The sequence below is a fragment of the Gavialis gangeticus genome, unplaced genomic scaffold, assembly GCF_001723915.1.
Source record: "Gavialis gangeticus isolate Ggan-Ray unplaced genomic scaffold, GavGan_comp1, whole genome shotgun sequence".
NCBI lineage: Eukaryota > Metazoa > Chordata > Crocodylia > Gavialidae > Gavialis > Gavialis gangeticus.
The window spans coordinates 6,424,487-6,441,744 of record NW_017728997.1 but is presented as its reverse complement, the minus strand read 5'-3'; the positions used below and the strand labels follow the sequence as shown (position 1 = coordinate 6,441,744).

The 17,258-nt window shown below is 42.8% G+C and overlaps 1 protein-coding gene across 1 annotated transcript in view; it reads left to right on the top strand.

Moving 5' to 3' along the window:
* Nucleotides 1-17,258, top strand: part of CNTN4 (contactin 4) — a 281,651-nt gene that overhangs the window by 262,488 nt on the left and 1,905 nt on the right. Inside the window, exons 12-20 of the mRNA XM_019504718.1 lie at nt 1,449-1,566; nt 5,409-5,567; nt 6,901-7,050; nt 8,059-8,129; nt 10,329-10,563; nt 11,059-11,174; nt 12,542-12,728; nt 13,213-13,325; nt 16,112-16,280. Coding sequence (XP_019360263.1) covers nt 1,449-1,566; nt 5,409-5,567; nt 6,901-7,050; nt 8,059-8,129; nt 10,329-10,563; nt 11,059-11,174; nt 12,542-12,728; nt 13,213-13,325; nt 16,112-16,280 — 1,318 coding nt within the window. The remainder of the gene's footprint in view (nt 1-1,448; nt 1,567-5,408; nt 5,568-6,900; nt 7,051-8,058; nt 8,130-10,328; nt 10,564-11,058; nt 11,175-12,541; nt 12,729-13,212; nt 13,326-16,111; nt 16,281-17,258) is intronic.

The window sequence follows — 17,258 nt, the reverse complement described above, 5'->3', positions numbered from 1 at the left end:
GGGGCCCCCCCCCCCCCCCCCAGCTCGGTGATTGGTACCTCCTGGGTCTGGGGGCGGGGCACCCATGGTCCCTTGCAGCCAATTGCTAAGCCAAGGGGGCATAGGCAGGGGGGCCCGGTGTGCTCCCTGGCAGACTTGGAAGTGGACCAAAAGTGCTTCCAAGCCACTTCTGAGTTCACTGCCGAGCATGTGGGGGGGGGGGGGGGGAGCCATGCACCTGTGGGACCCTCCATCCACCCCAGCATCGCAGCATTCACAAGCCGTGGCTGGTACCTCAAGGTATGTAAAATAAAAACGTTAAACGCTGTGTCTATGTCCGAATCAGCATCGAATCTTCAGATTTGGATTCGGCCAAATCGAATCAGGGACAGTGATCTGAATCAACGAATCAAATCTCTGTCACCAATTCTGGCCAAATCCGAATTGAATACAGCCCATTTCACACACCCCTAGTATCTAGCAGAAAAGATGGAAGAAGCCAGATAAATTTTGACACTGGCTTTCTTGGATATTTCAGAAAGTCCAACCCTTTGCTAACTTTTAATTGGATAAATAATCTCAGTTTCCGTTTGTCAAAAGTGAAATTAAATGCTGAAATAAAAAGGAAATGCAATTCATGAGCCTCATTGTTATTGTTTTGGGAGATATTTTTGGAAGAAAAATTAGTAGAAGATGTTCTGAGGTGCCAGGCGCTAGCCTGGTGACTATGCTTGATAGGCCTACAAAACTAAATTACAAACTTTGTTAATATGCTTGAATGATGATACAGTGATCACGATCTAAGCCTAAGATTTCTATCATATTGAAAGCCTTGTGTCTGGTGAAGGGTATAGAAGTATTTTGAGCCACATATACATAAAGAAGCATAATTAGTTCTATTCGGCTGTTAATCAGACATGCATTTGGTGTTTAGAAAACAAATTACTGCTGTTCCACACTAGGTGATGCAAGATTTCCTTAGAGAGTGCTGTTCTCATGATCTTTAATACAAAAGCGGTGGGCAATCAAAATACTGGCTGTATTACAAGCCTGTGAAACTATTGCAGATGCTTCATAATTTGGGCTGGTTTTCACTTATGAAATAGATGTCAACAGACTTAGACATCTGAATGCCAATGAAGGCTATAAATTGGATGGTTGAAGAGTTAAATGAGGGATCAGAGCAAACCTGCTTTACATAAGTTTTGCCACATCATTTTAATGGTAAACTATTTAACTGACCCAAACCAGATTCCCATGTGCCTCGTAGTAGCCGTCATTTTAGAAATGCTACTGCTCTTATCTTCAAGGCAGGCTCACATATTTTTAATAGGCCATGGCTTGAATTACTAATGTTTTCATCAGCCGGTGTAAAATAAATCCATTAGTCACAGTGTCCTTCATGTGATAATGATGTTTAGAGCTCATTAAAAAGTAATTGTAACCACTTTTCCCTACTTTATCAGCAGGATTCAGCTGGTGATTTGATGATCAGAAGCATCCAGCTGAAGCATGCTGGGAAGTATGTCTGCACGGTGCAAACAAGTGTGGACAAGCTATCGGCTGCTGCAGACCTGATTGTAAGAGGTATTTGAATTTTGTTGCTGCTGCTGTTGTAAAATTATTTGTTGTGCTACCTGCTGCTATTCGTAAGACAATGCGTGGGCTCAGAGCGAATCCCAGTGTCTCAGTAATTACTGTAAGAAATGAGCTCTGAGAGGTACTACACAGTACCTTCCCAAAGAGTACATGGAAATAAACTTTACACACACACGCATATACACAGTATATGTATGTGTGTGCATGTGTGTGCACACACGTGCATGTACATATATATGTCTGTGTGTAAATATACATGCACACTCACACACACACACACACACACACACATATACATGCATATATATATATATATATATACACACACACACACAAGCATATATAGATATATATAGATATAGATACCTTCTTTTGGGGGATAACGTGCGTGCATATATAGATAAGGTTCTTTGGGTAAATGTGAGATCTTTCATTGGGCCAACTAAATAGTTGGAAAATTTGTTCTTTGCAAGCTTTTGGGCACAAGCACCCTTCCTGAGGCATAGGGAGAGTCTGTCTATCCCAGATTCAGTATAATTTAGTAAAACCACAACTGTGGTAAAGTTCAAAATTAAAATCCTACTGCATTGTATGTAGGTGATCTGTTAATATGACCTTTCATTTAAATGCTTTATTTTTTTCCCCTTTCTGGATAGCGAGCATGAGTATTGCCTGGAGTCAGTGTTCTGGGGACTTGTGAAAATTTAAGAGTTTCAGCTAAACCGGAGGAGGGTCACTAAGGAAGGTCTTAATCACACAAGATACTGAGCACCTACAGTTCCCACTGATCTGAGCAGCTACTGATGGTGCTTGTTACTTCCCAGGAATAGATCCCATGTCCCAAAAGCTACATCCGCAACCTACATCGGTTACTTGCTTGGTTAAATAGTGTCAGAAAAGAAGTCCTAGATGGAATCATAATCGGAGACCAACAGGATTCTTCTTCTCTGCAAACTTGTTCAGCCAGGTTGGCTTTATGCAGTTTGAAGAGAAGCTTGCATTATGATCATCAAAGGGAAGTGCTTAGCATTCATTGCTACCTGCGTGCAATGAACATCTTGCTTGGGGAATTGTAATGTTCACCCCTTTAAGAATGGGAAAGTTGAAATTCTTAGCAAATGCAATATAGAGGCAACCGCAGAGTTTCTCAGTCTGTTCTTTGTGAGTTAAATGATACTGTTGCTGCTATGAATGTATCCTCCATGTAACGAGGATGATGCCCAGATCAGCCGTTAAGGATCTATAAATTAGACTACCAAATTAGTAGTAATTGAAGCTCTTAAGGGATATGGTACCCTTCCTTTTACGGGCAATACCGTTAAAGAGACCCAGAAATTTGTAAGCACCATACTTAAAAGAACATAATTTAAGGAACCAAGCAACACAATAATTTAGCTCTTACATTCCTAAATTCTGAATTTCTCTATAGTAAAATGCTGAGCTTTTGGAAGCATTTCGCTCCACCTGTCGGAAGGGCGATCATAATATTCATAGTTTCTCCTCATGAAACCAGAGGCACATGCTGATGGCAGGTGTTGGTGGAATGGCATGTGCCAGCTCATTGAATCATTATCTGCAAGGGCATGTGTGAAGTTAAAACTCATTAATTGCAATAACTGATATTCCCCATCTAATAGATAAAGCTGCTGTGCACAGCCCCAGGGACCTGAAGTATTCCCATTCCATCGCTGTTTTGTATTTTTTGTCAGTGCATCATTTCAGATAAACAGCTTTCTACAAACATTTCAAAACCGTCTACTGATGAGAGCTGGTTAGGTAACTTCCTGAGGACCAGCTCTGAAAACAAGAACATGATTCTCACAGCAAAACAACCACAGCAATAGTAGAGAGAGTCACATTTTTATTCCCCACAAAAGCACCGGTTTCAGACATTTCCCTACAGGTCTGTTGTCCTGTGACTTCTCTGTTTGCTTTTGTTGGTCCTGCTCCCTGTGCTCTGAAGAAATGCCATTTTTTCTTTGCTAACTACAGTGGTCGTACAAAAATAAATCATTTGAAAAGCCTGGGGGAAAGAAAATACGGAGCTGTGACACATGGGAACTTTTGTGTAAGAGCGGCAGAAGAAGAAACAGAGTCATTGATTTATTGATAAGGATTTATTTATGCCACACAGGAAGATAAAAATGTTGTAAATGGGATCATTTTGCCTGAAATTTAAGCCACAGCCTGAAACCCTTTATCTAACCTAAGAGCAGTATGAAGCCAAATATTTGCTCTTTTTTTTCCCATTTTTGCATTTCTGTTTATTTTAAGATAGCACCTCTGTGCATATCACTGAATTAGCCTAACAATATTACTTTTTATGCTTCTAATAAGTGTGCATTTTTGCATTTGGAAGAATAATGATCAAAACTGTGAGGCAGTCAATCCACTAAGTAGTTGCCAAGTAGCTTGTGAAGGATAAATTGAAATGTCCCATCTGAAATGTAACCCTATTGTCCAGCCAGCGATGGAGAATTGAACAAGCTAACTGTTTAATAAGGTTGTATTATGTGATCATTTTCCCCCTGGCATTTTCCCCTGATAAATTAGATGTGACTAGACCTGACGGAGCTCCCGTTTAAACTCAGAATATTGGAAGGTTTTAGGATGCTAATGATACATGAAAATCTACAACTCGCCAGAGGGCTAAGGGTGGCAAAGTGAATTCTGAAGGGCAGGGAAGAGGTAGTCTTTCCTCTTCTTTCCACATGCCTCTACCAGTGATAGCTATGGCCACATAAGTATGATAAGGGGCAGAGAGAAATATATCCTCTAAGTGATATAGATCTTTATAAATCAAAGCCAGTTCTTTAAATCCAGGATCCTATAGCCATCTAGTGGAAAATACCAGTGCTGTGTGCCCCATGCAGGATACTGCACTTATAATAACCAAGCTGCGTCATCTTTGGGTCTCTGAATGGATTACACCTTGCCGTTCTTCTGGTTTTGTAATGCATCTGAAATAAATGATCTCATTCCCCTTACTAAGTACGTAAGTCCGTTTAATAAGGTGAGTATAGAGGGGAATGTGATGAGCGCTCTAAGTTGCACGCTTACATAAGAAACAATGGGCACATCTACACGGGGCTTCTACTATGGAGCCGACTAATTAGCTCCACAGTGAAACGCCACTGTCTGCACGTCTGATGCTATTAGGCCAGAGTAAACTAATTAACTTCTCCATAGGATAATACTGCTAGACACAAGTACTGGCCTACAGCAGAGTTATTTACTCTTCTGCAATGCATGTGTAGGTACTGATAGGGCTGACTGCGGCACAAGGGTGCTACAGTGGAGGGGCTGCTTGCCTCCCGGCTAGCCCCACACTGAAACACCAGCATGTCCCAGCCAGCCCCTCTGCATCATGTTGAGCTGGGTTGGAGCAGCCCTGCGCTGGCAGGCTGACCCTCCGGACCCTCTGCCAGCTGGGGCTGCTCTGCCCCAGCTCAACTTGTGGCAGTACACGTGCAAATGTTGCTCCTGGGAGCAATAAACTACAGCACAAACTGCATTGGAGTTTATTGCTGTGCCTTAACTGCACATGTAGATGTGCCCAGTGGGAACATAGTTGGGCTTGGAAACACTGGGATCCTGCCACTGTCTTTAATAGACCGATTGAAGCCTGCAATCTATGCAGTATCATCCATTTTTCACAAACATGCCTATCTCACCCAGTCAATAAAATGTCACTAAATTGCAGTTCTGGCTGATTTTTTTTCTCCTTATCCCTAGATCCCAAGTGAAGCGGAGGACATTTCTTTCCTAATATATGCAACATTACATGATGATGTGTGTTTTGAACTGTATGTATATCTATTTTCCTATAGGTCCACCAGGCCCACCTGAAGCTGTGACAATAGATGAAATCACTGACACCACAGCTCAATTGTCCTGGAGGCCAGGAGCAGATAATCACAGCCCCATTACTATGTATGTCATTCAAGCAAGAACCCCGTTTTCTGTGGGGTGGCAGGCAGTGAGCACAGGTAAACGCAGCACTCAGTAGCAATGGAAGTAGGTTATGCTATGAAAGTATTCTTTTGCCATAAAGCCTGATCAGTCAGTAGAAGTGTAAAGTACGGCTAAAGTTAACCATGCAGCCAGAAGCCAAGGGGTCACTTTAGTGGCCCCAGTAAACATACACAGTTCTTCTAAACTTGTTTCAAGATTTGCCGAGCAAAAGAATTCAAGTGCTGTCAGTGGTATAACTCAGTTTTTCTCATGAATTTTTATGTTCTGTATTTTTACAAGAAGAATTTGTTCTCTCCTTTCAGTTATTACTTGCTGCTATGTTGGGGATATACAACAATATTCTGCAAAGGCATGCTTCAAAGATGGGCAGTATTATCTAACATGCCTTCTCTTTAGGTGGAATTGTTTTCCCAGCAGAGGAAATGCAAATACCACTGTATAATTGTTCATGCTTTCAGATGTTAATTTGATTCTTCTAACTATTGAGTGAGGCACAGTTTATAAGCCAGAAAGTATCTTGAATGTCAAATGATAACGCCTCTGCTATATACTTAAGTTACTTTTTTAAGCACTTTGGTATAGTGCAACTGATATAGTCCACACTGCCCCTAGTGTTGATGCACTAACACCAGTATAGATGTGCTTTTAACGGTACAGCTATTCCAACATGGGAAGGTAAATGTGCCATACTAGTATAAGGTATCTTCATACCAATATAATAGCATCCTTCTTTTGCACCAATACACCTATATCTATATGAGTACAAATAAATCATGCAGGTAGCCAAACTAGTTATATAATAGTGTCTAGTTCTTCTTTCTTCTTCATTTGAGTCCAGAAAGTACTTTACAAGATGGGACAGGATCACTACTGCTGGGGAGGACGAGGTGGGGGACCTGACATTCAAACCTCATCTAGCATGCTAGTGGCCAAGCCACGAACAGAGCCCATGTCCCCGGAGTCCCAGGCCGGTGCTCCATTCTTTGTATAGCACTATAGAAAATGTGTAATTCATTATGTTTGAAAGAGGCATGAGCAGGGTGCAAGCAGGGAGGATGTAAAGTTTTGTTCTGTTTCATTTTGTTTTAACTGTAGCTTTTCTTGCTGTAGGCACATTACTTGTGTGCACGCTTTCTCACTTTCCCAAGAGCTGACAAAATCTACAAATAAGAAAGGAAGTGGATGGCTGAGTTATGCTGTTCTCACTCACTGCATTCAAGCTAATCCCCCTTGTTTTAAAGGCTTTGAGATGCAGCTTGTTGCTCAAGTGATCACTGCTATTAAATGCCTGAATCTAATTGTTTCTAATGGCTAAAACCCCTCTCCTGACCTGCCGGCGTCTTTTAGTTCCAGAGATCATTGATGGGCGAACCTTCACCGCAACGGTGGTGGGCTTAAACCCTTGGGTTGAGTATGAATTCAGAGTGGTGGCAGCCAATCTTATTGGGATTGGGGAACCAAGCAGACCGTCAGAGAAGAGAAGAACGGAAGAGGCTCGTAAGTAGCTGCAGGGAAACCCCTGAAAGTCTTGACAAAATAGTACTTTTTCAGAAGCCTTAAACTCTCTAGGATGAGGGTGAGACATCCTTAATTTTCCTTCTGTCCCTGGCATGGCATTCACAAGCTGCACGCATAAATAGAAACGATAGCACTAATAAAACAAATGAGAAATGAGAGGGGATTTGTTTATCAGACTTTACGAGTGAAGGATGATTAGACAAACTTCCCCGTTCTCATGTCCTGCGTAGCCTTTATAGCGGGGCATTTAAAGGCAGGGGTCAGTTCGGCTTCCGCTAAGGAGATGGTACAATGGATCAGAGGTGTGGATCAGGATAGTAGTTCCTGCGCTGACTCTGTGTAGGGGGTTGAGATCTCTTCCAAACCCTATAATTCTGTGATTCAACCACAACTCTCAGGAGTGTCGGGTATGCTCTGTTTATATAAACCTAAAGACAAGAGAAGCTATTCTGATTTATTGTTATAATCAGCTATCATTATAGAGCAGCTTTTGCACTCCCTTGGTCCAGGTCTGTTTTATGGCTTTCAGCAAAATGTAGATGGCTGGGGAGCTGGGCTGCAGCAGTGCCTGGGATCTCAAGCAGTGAGGGCTGTGGTTGCACCCTTGGTCTGTCCCTACCCTCCAGCACCAGTGCAGTACATCTCTTACACCAAGACTTGTGAGGGGGGCTTTGAAGACAGCTTTGTGGATCCCTAAAATCCCTGCATTTTTGAGTCTCTTACAGCTTCTTTTGTCCTTTGATCCAAGCATAAAGTGGTCAGAGCAGGTGGGCAGGATCCTCATCCAGATGCTTATTGCTTTAGCTACATGTTAAATCTTATAGTTCTTGCTTTGTCTTGATTCACACAAAAATGACTGTGAGATTTGGCCCTAAATTAGATTTGCTCTGGTTTTGAAAGTGAATCAAATGGGTTCTTTGAACTGCAAAATAATCATTTGTGTTTCCAGTAATAACCTACTCTCGCTTTTTTTTTTTCCTCCTGCAGTTCCTGAAGTCACCCCAGCTAATGTCAGTGGAGGTGGAGGGAGCAAGTCAGAGCTGGTCATTACATGGGAGGTAAATGAGGCTTAAATATTCCTCTGCCTTATAGTACACAGCCACTTACCTGGTTCTGATCGACACTGGTTTTATCCCAGTGTATTTTCACAGACTCTGGTGGAGTTACTCTTGACTTTTATCTCTCTATAAAAGAACAACACTCAGTCATCCAGTTTAGCCAGATAAATACAGTCCCTTCTTTCAGGACCCCTCCCAGACCCAACAGAGACCCATCTGTGCAAGGGATGGAGCTGCCAGTGAATGAGCTAGGTAGGGCACGTGAGCTCAGCTCTGCACATAAGAGTAGAGGTGGCAAGCCGTGCTTGGGCTGGAAGAGGGGAGTGGGTTTGGGGAATGGATCCTCCCAGTTAAGGACCTGTAAGGCCTGCACAGCCGGACTCCTGCTCCTCGGTACATCTCCTATTCAGGTGAGCCTGGTGTAAAAATTATCTTGCCGAGAGGCGCCAACTTCCTCTGGAGCTGTGCACCATTGTTACAAGGACTTCAGCCCTTGCGCTTTAGGCTTCACCTCTACAAACCCTTGGCTATCCAAACTGCCAATGGCAGACAATAGCTGGCACTGCCAACCTGCTAGAGTACGTACCTAGGCACTGTGGGCCTCCTAGCACAGCTTCACTCAGCAACTTGCCATAGGGCCCAAGGCGTATGCTGAGAAAGCACCACCATCGGAAGGGATCGTGTCAGCCATAAAGGTGCAGGAGGGTCTACATGTGCTTTCTGCTGGGTACTGGGTGGTGGCAGAAACCTTACTCTGCTCAGCAGAGGCAAAGTAACTCTGCTGGCAGCTGAGAGGGTCCTGCCGCCACAGAAGAACTTGGGCTATGAACAACACACCAAGGTTTTCTGACAAAACTGGAGAAATGTTGGCAAAACTATAGTGTAGACTAAGCATTAGCTTTGTGAAATAACAGCAAGCGATTTGGAGATATATAATGGTGCAGCACGTCAAGTGCTAACGCAAGCTTTATTTCAGTCAATCACAAAGGCAGCAGAAGATGATAACGCAGATGAAAAATGCTTAATATTCTTGAAGGTTGAGTGTTAGCCGCTTTGTTGGCACTTACTTTCATATGGCAGGGAAAGGTATTTGAGGTTCAAGTCTTTTCCTTGTCATTAGCTCCATTAGATTTCATGCAGCCCACATCTAGTACTACTTCTGAGCACCCTGACAGACGTGAGTATTTTTTAAGGTCATTAGAAACCTTGCTACACAGCTCGGCATGTGGAATTTCACCCTCCCTTGGACTAATTAGTTCCACCGCGTCTCTTACAGAGTCTCAAAGACGTCTTAAAAACGTGTCTTAGAGAAATGTCAGGAACGTCAGGCATGACTTTGAACCTTTTGAATCATTTGCAAGAACCTTAATTTAGGTTCCACCAAAATGATCAAAATTGTAATATTTTTCTAGAATTATTTTTAAATCCATCAAAGATTGAGTAGAAAGCACTCATAGAATGTCATTTTTCTTTGGCCCCAATTTACACATTGGACATGCTTAAGTCCCATTTACTTTGGTGGGATTTAAGCACGTAATTAAGTGCTGTCCTGCATCAGGTTACTGAATTGGGGCATTTATTTCTCATACTCCTTTTCCAATTAAAATATAAGACTAGGTAATTGCGGCCTGAACAAAAGTGACCTGAAGGTGACACCACTTCTCCTAGACATGACATATCATTTGCCTGCCATTCTCCATCACATTTATGACAAGTCACTCACTGGCATCTTACATTTTTTTAATATGGCTCATGTTATACAAGATCTGAATGCTAAATACATGTGGTTTTTGTCAGCTTGTATAAGCAACGGAGCAACCTGTTGAGACAGCTGTGCAGGCAAGGTTGGGAGTTGCCCTGCAGATCTCATTTACTTGGGATATGCAAAAGTGATAGGTGCTGTAGAAAAGTCTAATGTGGGTAGGCAGTTGTATGTCAAGCAAAAACATGGCTCAGAATATTTTATACGGGGACTCGCATAGGACTAAAGAGAACGAGGAGCTGCTTTGCATATCTTAAGTCAGTAGACACTCTGGCTAATTATTAGCTGTTTGTGCTGAGCTACCGTTGTTTTCTGTTTTGGATATGCCCTTTAAGATGGAGGTAGTTTCAAGACAACAGTCAAACAATGGAAAGCATGCAGGAAATCAGTCTGTGCTATAGCTGCGACTGCTGATTTTGCTGTGATCTGCCTTACAGACAGTGCCTGAAGAACTACAGAACGGAGGTGGCTTTGGTTATGTGGTGGCCTTCAGACCGTTTGGCACAGTGAGCTGGATGCAGACTGTCGTAGCTTCTCCCGATGCCTCTAGATACGTGTTTCGAAATGAGAGCCTGCCCCCGTTCTCTCGCTATGAGGTGAAAGTGGGAGTGTACAACAATAAAGGAGAAGGCTCTTTCAGTCCCGTCACAGTTGTATATTCTGCCGAAGAAGGTACAGCATTTTCTTCCTTTGTACTGTCCTGAACTGTGATTTGTGAGACTTGCTAACTGTTTTTGAAAGGGTTTAGTATCCACTTTGACACATCCTTTGGTATTTAATCCTTGCTGTGATTCATAATAAATGGCAAGTCACGACTAATTCTTTTGATAGTCATTAACGTTAATCATAATGAAATCTTTTGATATTAATGGGGATGTAATATGCAATCTCAAAATAATTCAGCTGAGATTTAGTATGAATTAAAGTCCACTGATTAGAAAATGTTCCCCCTTGTCTCAGTTACAATACACGGTGCCCTAGGTAAGTTTAGCAATGACATCTTATTATTTCTTACACGGTGAGATGAAGTCTTACACAGGGCTGGAAACAAAAATTTTGGTGGCGTGACTCTATCCTCTTGTAGTGAGGAAGAAACCTGAAGCTGGTAACTCAGCTGAGCACAGAGCTAACCTACAGGTATATCTTTTTCCCCATTTGTGCATTTAGAGCCCAACAGAGCTCCGACCAGTGTCTTTGCCAGAAGTCTCTCTGCTTCAGACATTGAAGTTTCCTGGGCTCCTCCACATGAGAATCAGAGTAAAGGAAGGATCCAGGGTTATGAGGTATGAAATGCAGCTCCAGGCTGGAATAGGTCCAGCGCCAATCATCGATGATGTCTGTTCACGGGGAGTTCTCTAAACAAGACCTGTCACGCTGCCTTTGCAGCATAACGATGAACCAACTCAATTCTTGCTTTCTGATTGTTTGGGATTCTGGTGTTAAGGTACCAGGTTAGACCGCAGTCCTCCAAGAAGGAGCCTGCCCTCCCTGAAGACTTGTGGAGAGCACAAGATCCTGCAGTCAGGGTTGTTAAGTGAAAAACCGAGGTCTCTACATTGTTTTGTTTTCTCCTGTTGCAGCAATAAAAAAAATACTGACCTCTGAGTTTATGGACAGAAGTCAGCATTTCTAATTATTGTGGTCTTTTCTAAAACGGAAAAAAAAAAGCAAGATTTACAGAGATGAGCCAAAGCATTGTCCTAATGAGGTTTTCACTTCCAGGATGGTGAATGGCCCCCTTCCATTTGACAGTAATTAAGGTCATGTTAACCAGACAGATAAACTTTACATTATTAACCTCAGGATTTCACTAACTGCAGTACCAGGGCTATAAAGAGTCAAGACATGGATAGGCTCAATTATATTAAGTAGGTAAATATTCCCAAGTGATTAGCCACTATTTGAGCTCTTGTGCTTGTTTTTGTTAGAAGAATTTGATAATAAAATCAGCTGTTTCTTTGATGCACATGTGTTTATTTCCAAAGAATGAGCACGGACTCATTTCTCTGAACATAGCAGGACTCAAATATTTTTACCCACACTTCTAAGCCCCAGTCCTTCTGGCACGCTACCCAAAAAAGCACTCTCAGCTTTTTCTCAGGGTCACGCTACAAGTCGTTCTCTAACTGTGATGCTTCTGTCTTCTCTTTGTTCCTCTGGAGTTTTCCTTATGTGTTTGTACACACACGTACACACACGTGTGCATGCGCACACGGCCCCGTCCAAGACCAGACCCAGTGCTCAGCTTCTAATGAAATCACTCATATAGCTCCAGTGTCCATATTGTCGGTTGTGTGGCTGTGTTATAAGCAGTTGCTCCTATTGTTTTAAGCCGTCCTGTTCCATGAAGAAGCCAAATGGCCTCTTCTATTTACCCTGAATTTAGGGCAGCTGTTGCACCTGCTAGCTTTAATAAGGTTAACAAAATGTAGCGAAGGAGAAAGTGGCAAGGTTTAGGGTTTGTCTATGTGACAATCATTGCGGCTCGTACTCAAGCTCACTAAGTAGACGTACTCCTGCGAAGATGAGGAACTGAAATAATTCACCTGAATATTTCATTTACTGCAGTACCATGGCCATCAGAAATTAAGACCTAGACAGGTTTGTTATGTTGTACTTAGGTGACAAGTATACCTGTTCTGTTTTCCAGGTTCGATACTGGAAGCATGATGAGAAGGAAGAAAATGCTAAAAAAGTCAGAACTATTGGTAATTGGACATCTACAAAAATTGCTAACTTGAGAGGCAGTGCATTGTATCATTTAGCTGTGAAGGCATATAACACTGCAGGGACGGGCCCATCCAGTGCCACAGTCAACGTCACTACCAAAAAGCCCCGTGAGTACCTCTTGTGACAGAGTGCAGTCTGAGGCTGGTAGACCAGCAAGTAATTCCCTTTTGAGATTTTCAAAGTCAACGGTGCCTTGACATTTTTCTTTGGCTGTGTTCTTCCTGCAGAAATTTGCGGGAGACGAGTCGGCGGAGGGGGAAGGGGACGGAAAACTTGCTTTGTTTTGCTTGTTGTATGTCTCTTCAAGCAAACGGCATGCAAAACTGAAAGTTAAATGTCGATCTGGTCATTCATAAGGGCCAGCTCTTCTGGTCACAAGCATGTCAAGCAACCAACTGGATCTGTTTTCATTCGGGGCGCTGTATTGTATCAGACATTTGCTGCCCTTGAAGATGCAGCTCAGTGCAACAGCTTGTTAACTTGCACAGGCTTCTGTGCATGCTCAGCTATGGGAGTGGAAGCCATGTAAGCACTAGGATGGATAAAGCCAAAAAACGTATTAACGTAATACCTTGTATTGCTTTAATATAGCCCCAAGTCAACCTCCTGGAAATATCATATGGAATTCATCTGACTCCAAAATTATATTGACCTGGGATCAAGTAAAAGCACTGGATAATGAATCTGAAGTGAGAGGATACAAAGTGAGTCATTTCTTAGTGTGGACATCTAAGAACGGTTATTTATATTATCTGCCCCTTGATGCCTGTAGTGTGTGGATCTCATTGGTATGATATATCTGCCCCTGTATTTACACAATGAATTTTGGGATAAGTATATAAATGAGTCGGGTTGATTTTTGTGTTTGTTACAAAGAGAAGTATGGTGGGTATCGTGTTGTTTATACCAGGGGTTTTCAACCTGTGGTCTGCAGACCCTTGGGGATCCACAGACAATGTCTAAGGGGTCCACAGAAGATGACTATGATCAATCAAAAGTAAGTGAATACCCACACTTACAATTCATAGGGGTCCGCACCTCGTTTAAAAAAAATAAGGGGTCTGCAAATGAAACAAGGTTGAAAACCACTGGTTCATAGAGTTGTCTGGTGCTAAGCAAGAATTGCTCTATGTCTTATTACACAGCCTATTATAGCTTCTGAAATGAATACAACATCAGCTTGCCTTGGGGAGTACCCAGGAGGACTATTATGGGTTAAAGTAGCTAACTGTGAGGCCTAGTAATAGGTCAGTTCAATCCCAGAGATACCCACCGTAGCCAGGGAAGATTTAGACTCCAAAGTACTTAAGCAAAGGCTATGAAACAATCCTTGCATATTTTTTTGTACATCACTGGCCTATTCTGCCATACAGGGGTTATGAGCAGTTTGTAGCATGGATTGCTCCTGCCCTTGCTGGAAACCTGCCCGTGGCTGAAATAGGCTCAGTCATTTCATATAAGTATGCAAATTTTATTTGTAAAACCAAAGCCAAGAGAAAAGGAGTGAAGTCCTCATTAGTAGCAATTTGGGTAGGAAATTCTTGAGAGAAAAATCTTGGGCAGAATTCAGCCCTGGAGTTTGTCATCTTAAACTAAAGCTTAATTTAGTCCCGTGAAAATGGAGATGGAAGGGACCTCGGGGGGTCATTCTGGTGAGGTTTTCCTGCTTGGTGCAGGGGGCTGGACTCGATGATCTTCCGAGGTCCCTTCGAGCCTTACAATCTATGAATCTAGTCCAAGCCCCACTTAAATTTGGAGAGAGTCCAGCGGAGGGCAATGAAAATGGCTAGGAGCTGGGGCACATGACTTCTGAGGAGAGGGTGAGGGACTGGGCTTATTTGGTCTGCAGAAGAGAAGACTGAGAGGGGATTTAATAGCTGCCTTCAAGTCCCTGCAGGGGGGCTGCAGAGAGGATGGAGCTGGACTGTTTTCAGTGGTGGCAAACAACAGAACAAGGAGCAATGGGCTCAAGTTGCAGCAAGGGAAGTTTAGGTTACATATTAGGAGAAACTTTCTCACTAGGAGGGTAATAAAGCACTGGAACAGGTTACCCAGAGAAGAGGTAGACTCTCCACCCTTGGAGATATTTAAGACAAAGTTTTGGCTGGGATGGTATAGTTGGGGATGATCCTGCTTTGAGCAGGGGGTTGGCAGGCCTCCTGACGTCTGTTTTCTATGATTCTGTGATCTCTGAGGAAATGTGAATCACTATTGTATGGATCGCCTCACAGTTGCCATCCCATCAACAGTTTTGGTCATATTTTCACAAATATTCAAACCCAAAGTCCAATGGTGGAAAAAATGCTTTCATAACTCTTGTGAAAGCAGACCTCGTCTAGCAGGCTCTCTGAAGTTTCTCTTTTTATTTAGCATTCCAGTTGCTCAACAACATGACAATACTGGTTGCAGAGAATAAAAGCATCTTTTAAAAAATATATATTATATCTGATGTCTTGATTTATATCCTAAATTAGTTGAATTTCCAGATCTTAGGGAAAAAAACAGAAGGTAAATCAAAGAAGCAATTTATTCCAGGGAGCTGGTTGTGACACCGCATTGAATACACCAAACTAGTTTTTTTGAAGAACAGCAATATGAAGTTTTGACATTTCTAAATAAGCCTCAGGATTTATTTTACCTTGATCATTAGTATGGAGTAAGGTGACACTGAATTTGATGTCTCAGGTGGCTAAAATTGAGGAACGATGCTTATGAAGCTTTCCAATTTAAGGAGAATAACATTCAGCGCCTTGCATTAAGAGGATATAAATTAAGGTGGCTTCATGCTGTATGAGGGGGAAATTCAAAATGGAAATCCCTTGCAGTGAAACTAATTGATTTGGAATAAGGGATATATGTACCTAGGTAGCATTTGGTATAGAAGGGTTATCTATGGTCAGAAGCCAGAGCAGAATCACTGTATTTTTTGCCTTTTGCAATAGAAGCCGTCTCCCTTCTGCCACCCCCTCCCCCAGTATCCCGGTGAATAAAGAGCACAAAAATGCCTGTTCTGACGACTGACCCATAAATTAGACTGCATTTTTGAAGTGCACAGGCCTAGCTAGAGCTGGCTGCAAGGGAAAGCTGCTGAAATCGCTCCCAGCTGATGGGAAAATGAAGTTTAATCAAGCGGAGAGGCATCGGTGCTCTGCTGATTACAAAGGCCGCTGCTGGGTGGCATGCAGCTCTCCGACACGGCTGCATATCAGAGTACCAACAAGCGCAGCCTTCTTCTGAAAGCTTGCACCGCGGGCAGCCGGCACTGCTCAGTGGCTTCCCGGCATCACAAAGGGAAGTGTTTACCAAGGTAGCTTCCCGGTGGCCCCGCACATCAGGTTCAGAGCAGTATTTCTGTGGGATATTGCACAGCTGATGCGATTAGGGACTATTCAGTAGAACCCAAGGGAAAAAAATAAACCGGAACGGTAAATCTTCCGCCTGTTGGGGAGATCACCCTTTTAATTGTTTCCACTTCCCCCGCGTGCTGCAGGTTTTATACAGATGGAACAGACAAAGCAGTACGTCTGTAATAGAAACGAATAAAACATCTGTGGAGCTTTCTTTGCCTTTTGATGAAGATTACATCATAGAAATAAAGCCATTTAGTGACGGAGGGGATGGCAGCAGCAGTGAACAAATCCGAATTCCAAAGATAACAAGTAAGGATGTTGTCCGGTTTCGTGCTTGGGCCCATGGTTTTGTTGGAGGAGGGGGGGGCATTGAGACCATGAAGTGCAGTGCACAGTATATTGAGCAGTGTTTCTGTTGGCTTCCTGTTTCTTGCACACTCAATAGCACACTTTGCATGAACAAAATGGCAATTTGCAACCATAAAGGACCGTTTTATACACGCAAACTGAAGCAGTCAAGCAAAATAGAGGCAGGCAACTGATGCAACCAGCACCGTATATTGGCAGCTGTCTCTGCAGAGTGACAATAAACCAGATAGGAGCCTAAGTGACAGGGTTCAGGTTCAGTGCTGAGCTTTCCCACATTTTGTGGGCGTTCACCTCCAGGGGTTTGGTTTCACCCTCTCGCAGAAATAAACTACATTCAACAGTAAAATCAGTGTTTAGAGTTTCAAGGCTCTCCCTCCCCCGCCCCAAACCCCTCTTTCCATCCTTCTCTGGACTTTCTCATTGTTATTACTGGCCGTGATAGTCTCTTCAGTAGAAATCTATTAAATATACTGTTCCACCGCACTTCATGGCACGGAAGTGTAAAATGTGGCGTATAGAGCTTATTGCTGTGTAGGGGTACACTTAAATACAAGTATTTGCTTAGAGAAATGAGGTTTAATATCAATGCCGAGGATCAAATTTTCCTTTTCAATAGAGCAACAAATATCACGTTACCTGAAAGGAAACCTGAGATGGCTGAAGTTCTTTCAAGCACAATGCCTGATCAAAACCTCCTTAAACTTTTAGTTGTGGACTGTTTAATCCTACTAGAATTACTACTCTTGGGCATTCAGTGTGGTTAGCCACAGTGGGTACATTTCTTTAGGAAGTTTGATCGGCCAAACTTTCACGCTATCTCATCATAGGGTTAGCGTAGTAAAATTCCCAGTCTTACTTCACACACTGACCCAACTTTGAGGAAGGTGGCAAAGGCATGCAGTAAGGCAGCGGCCCTGG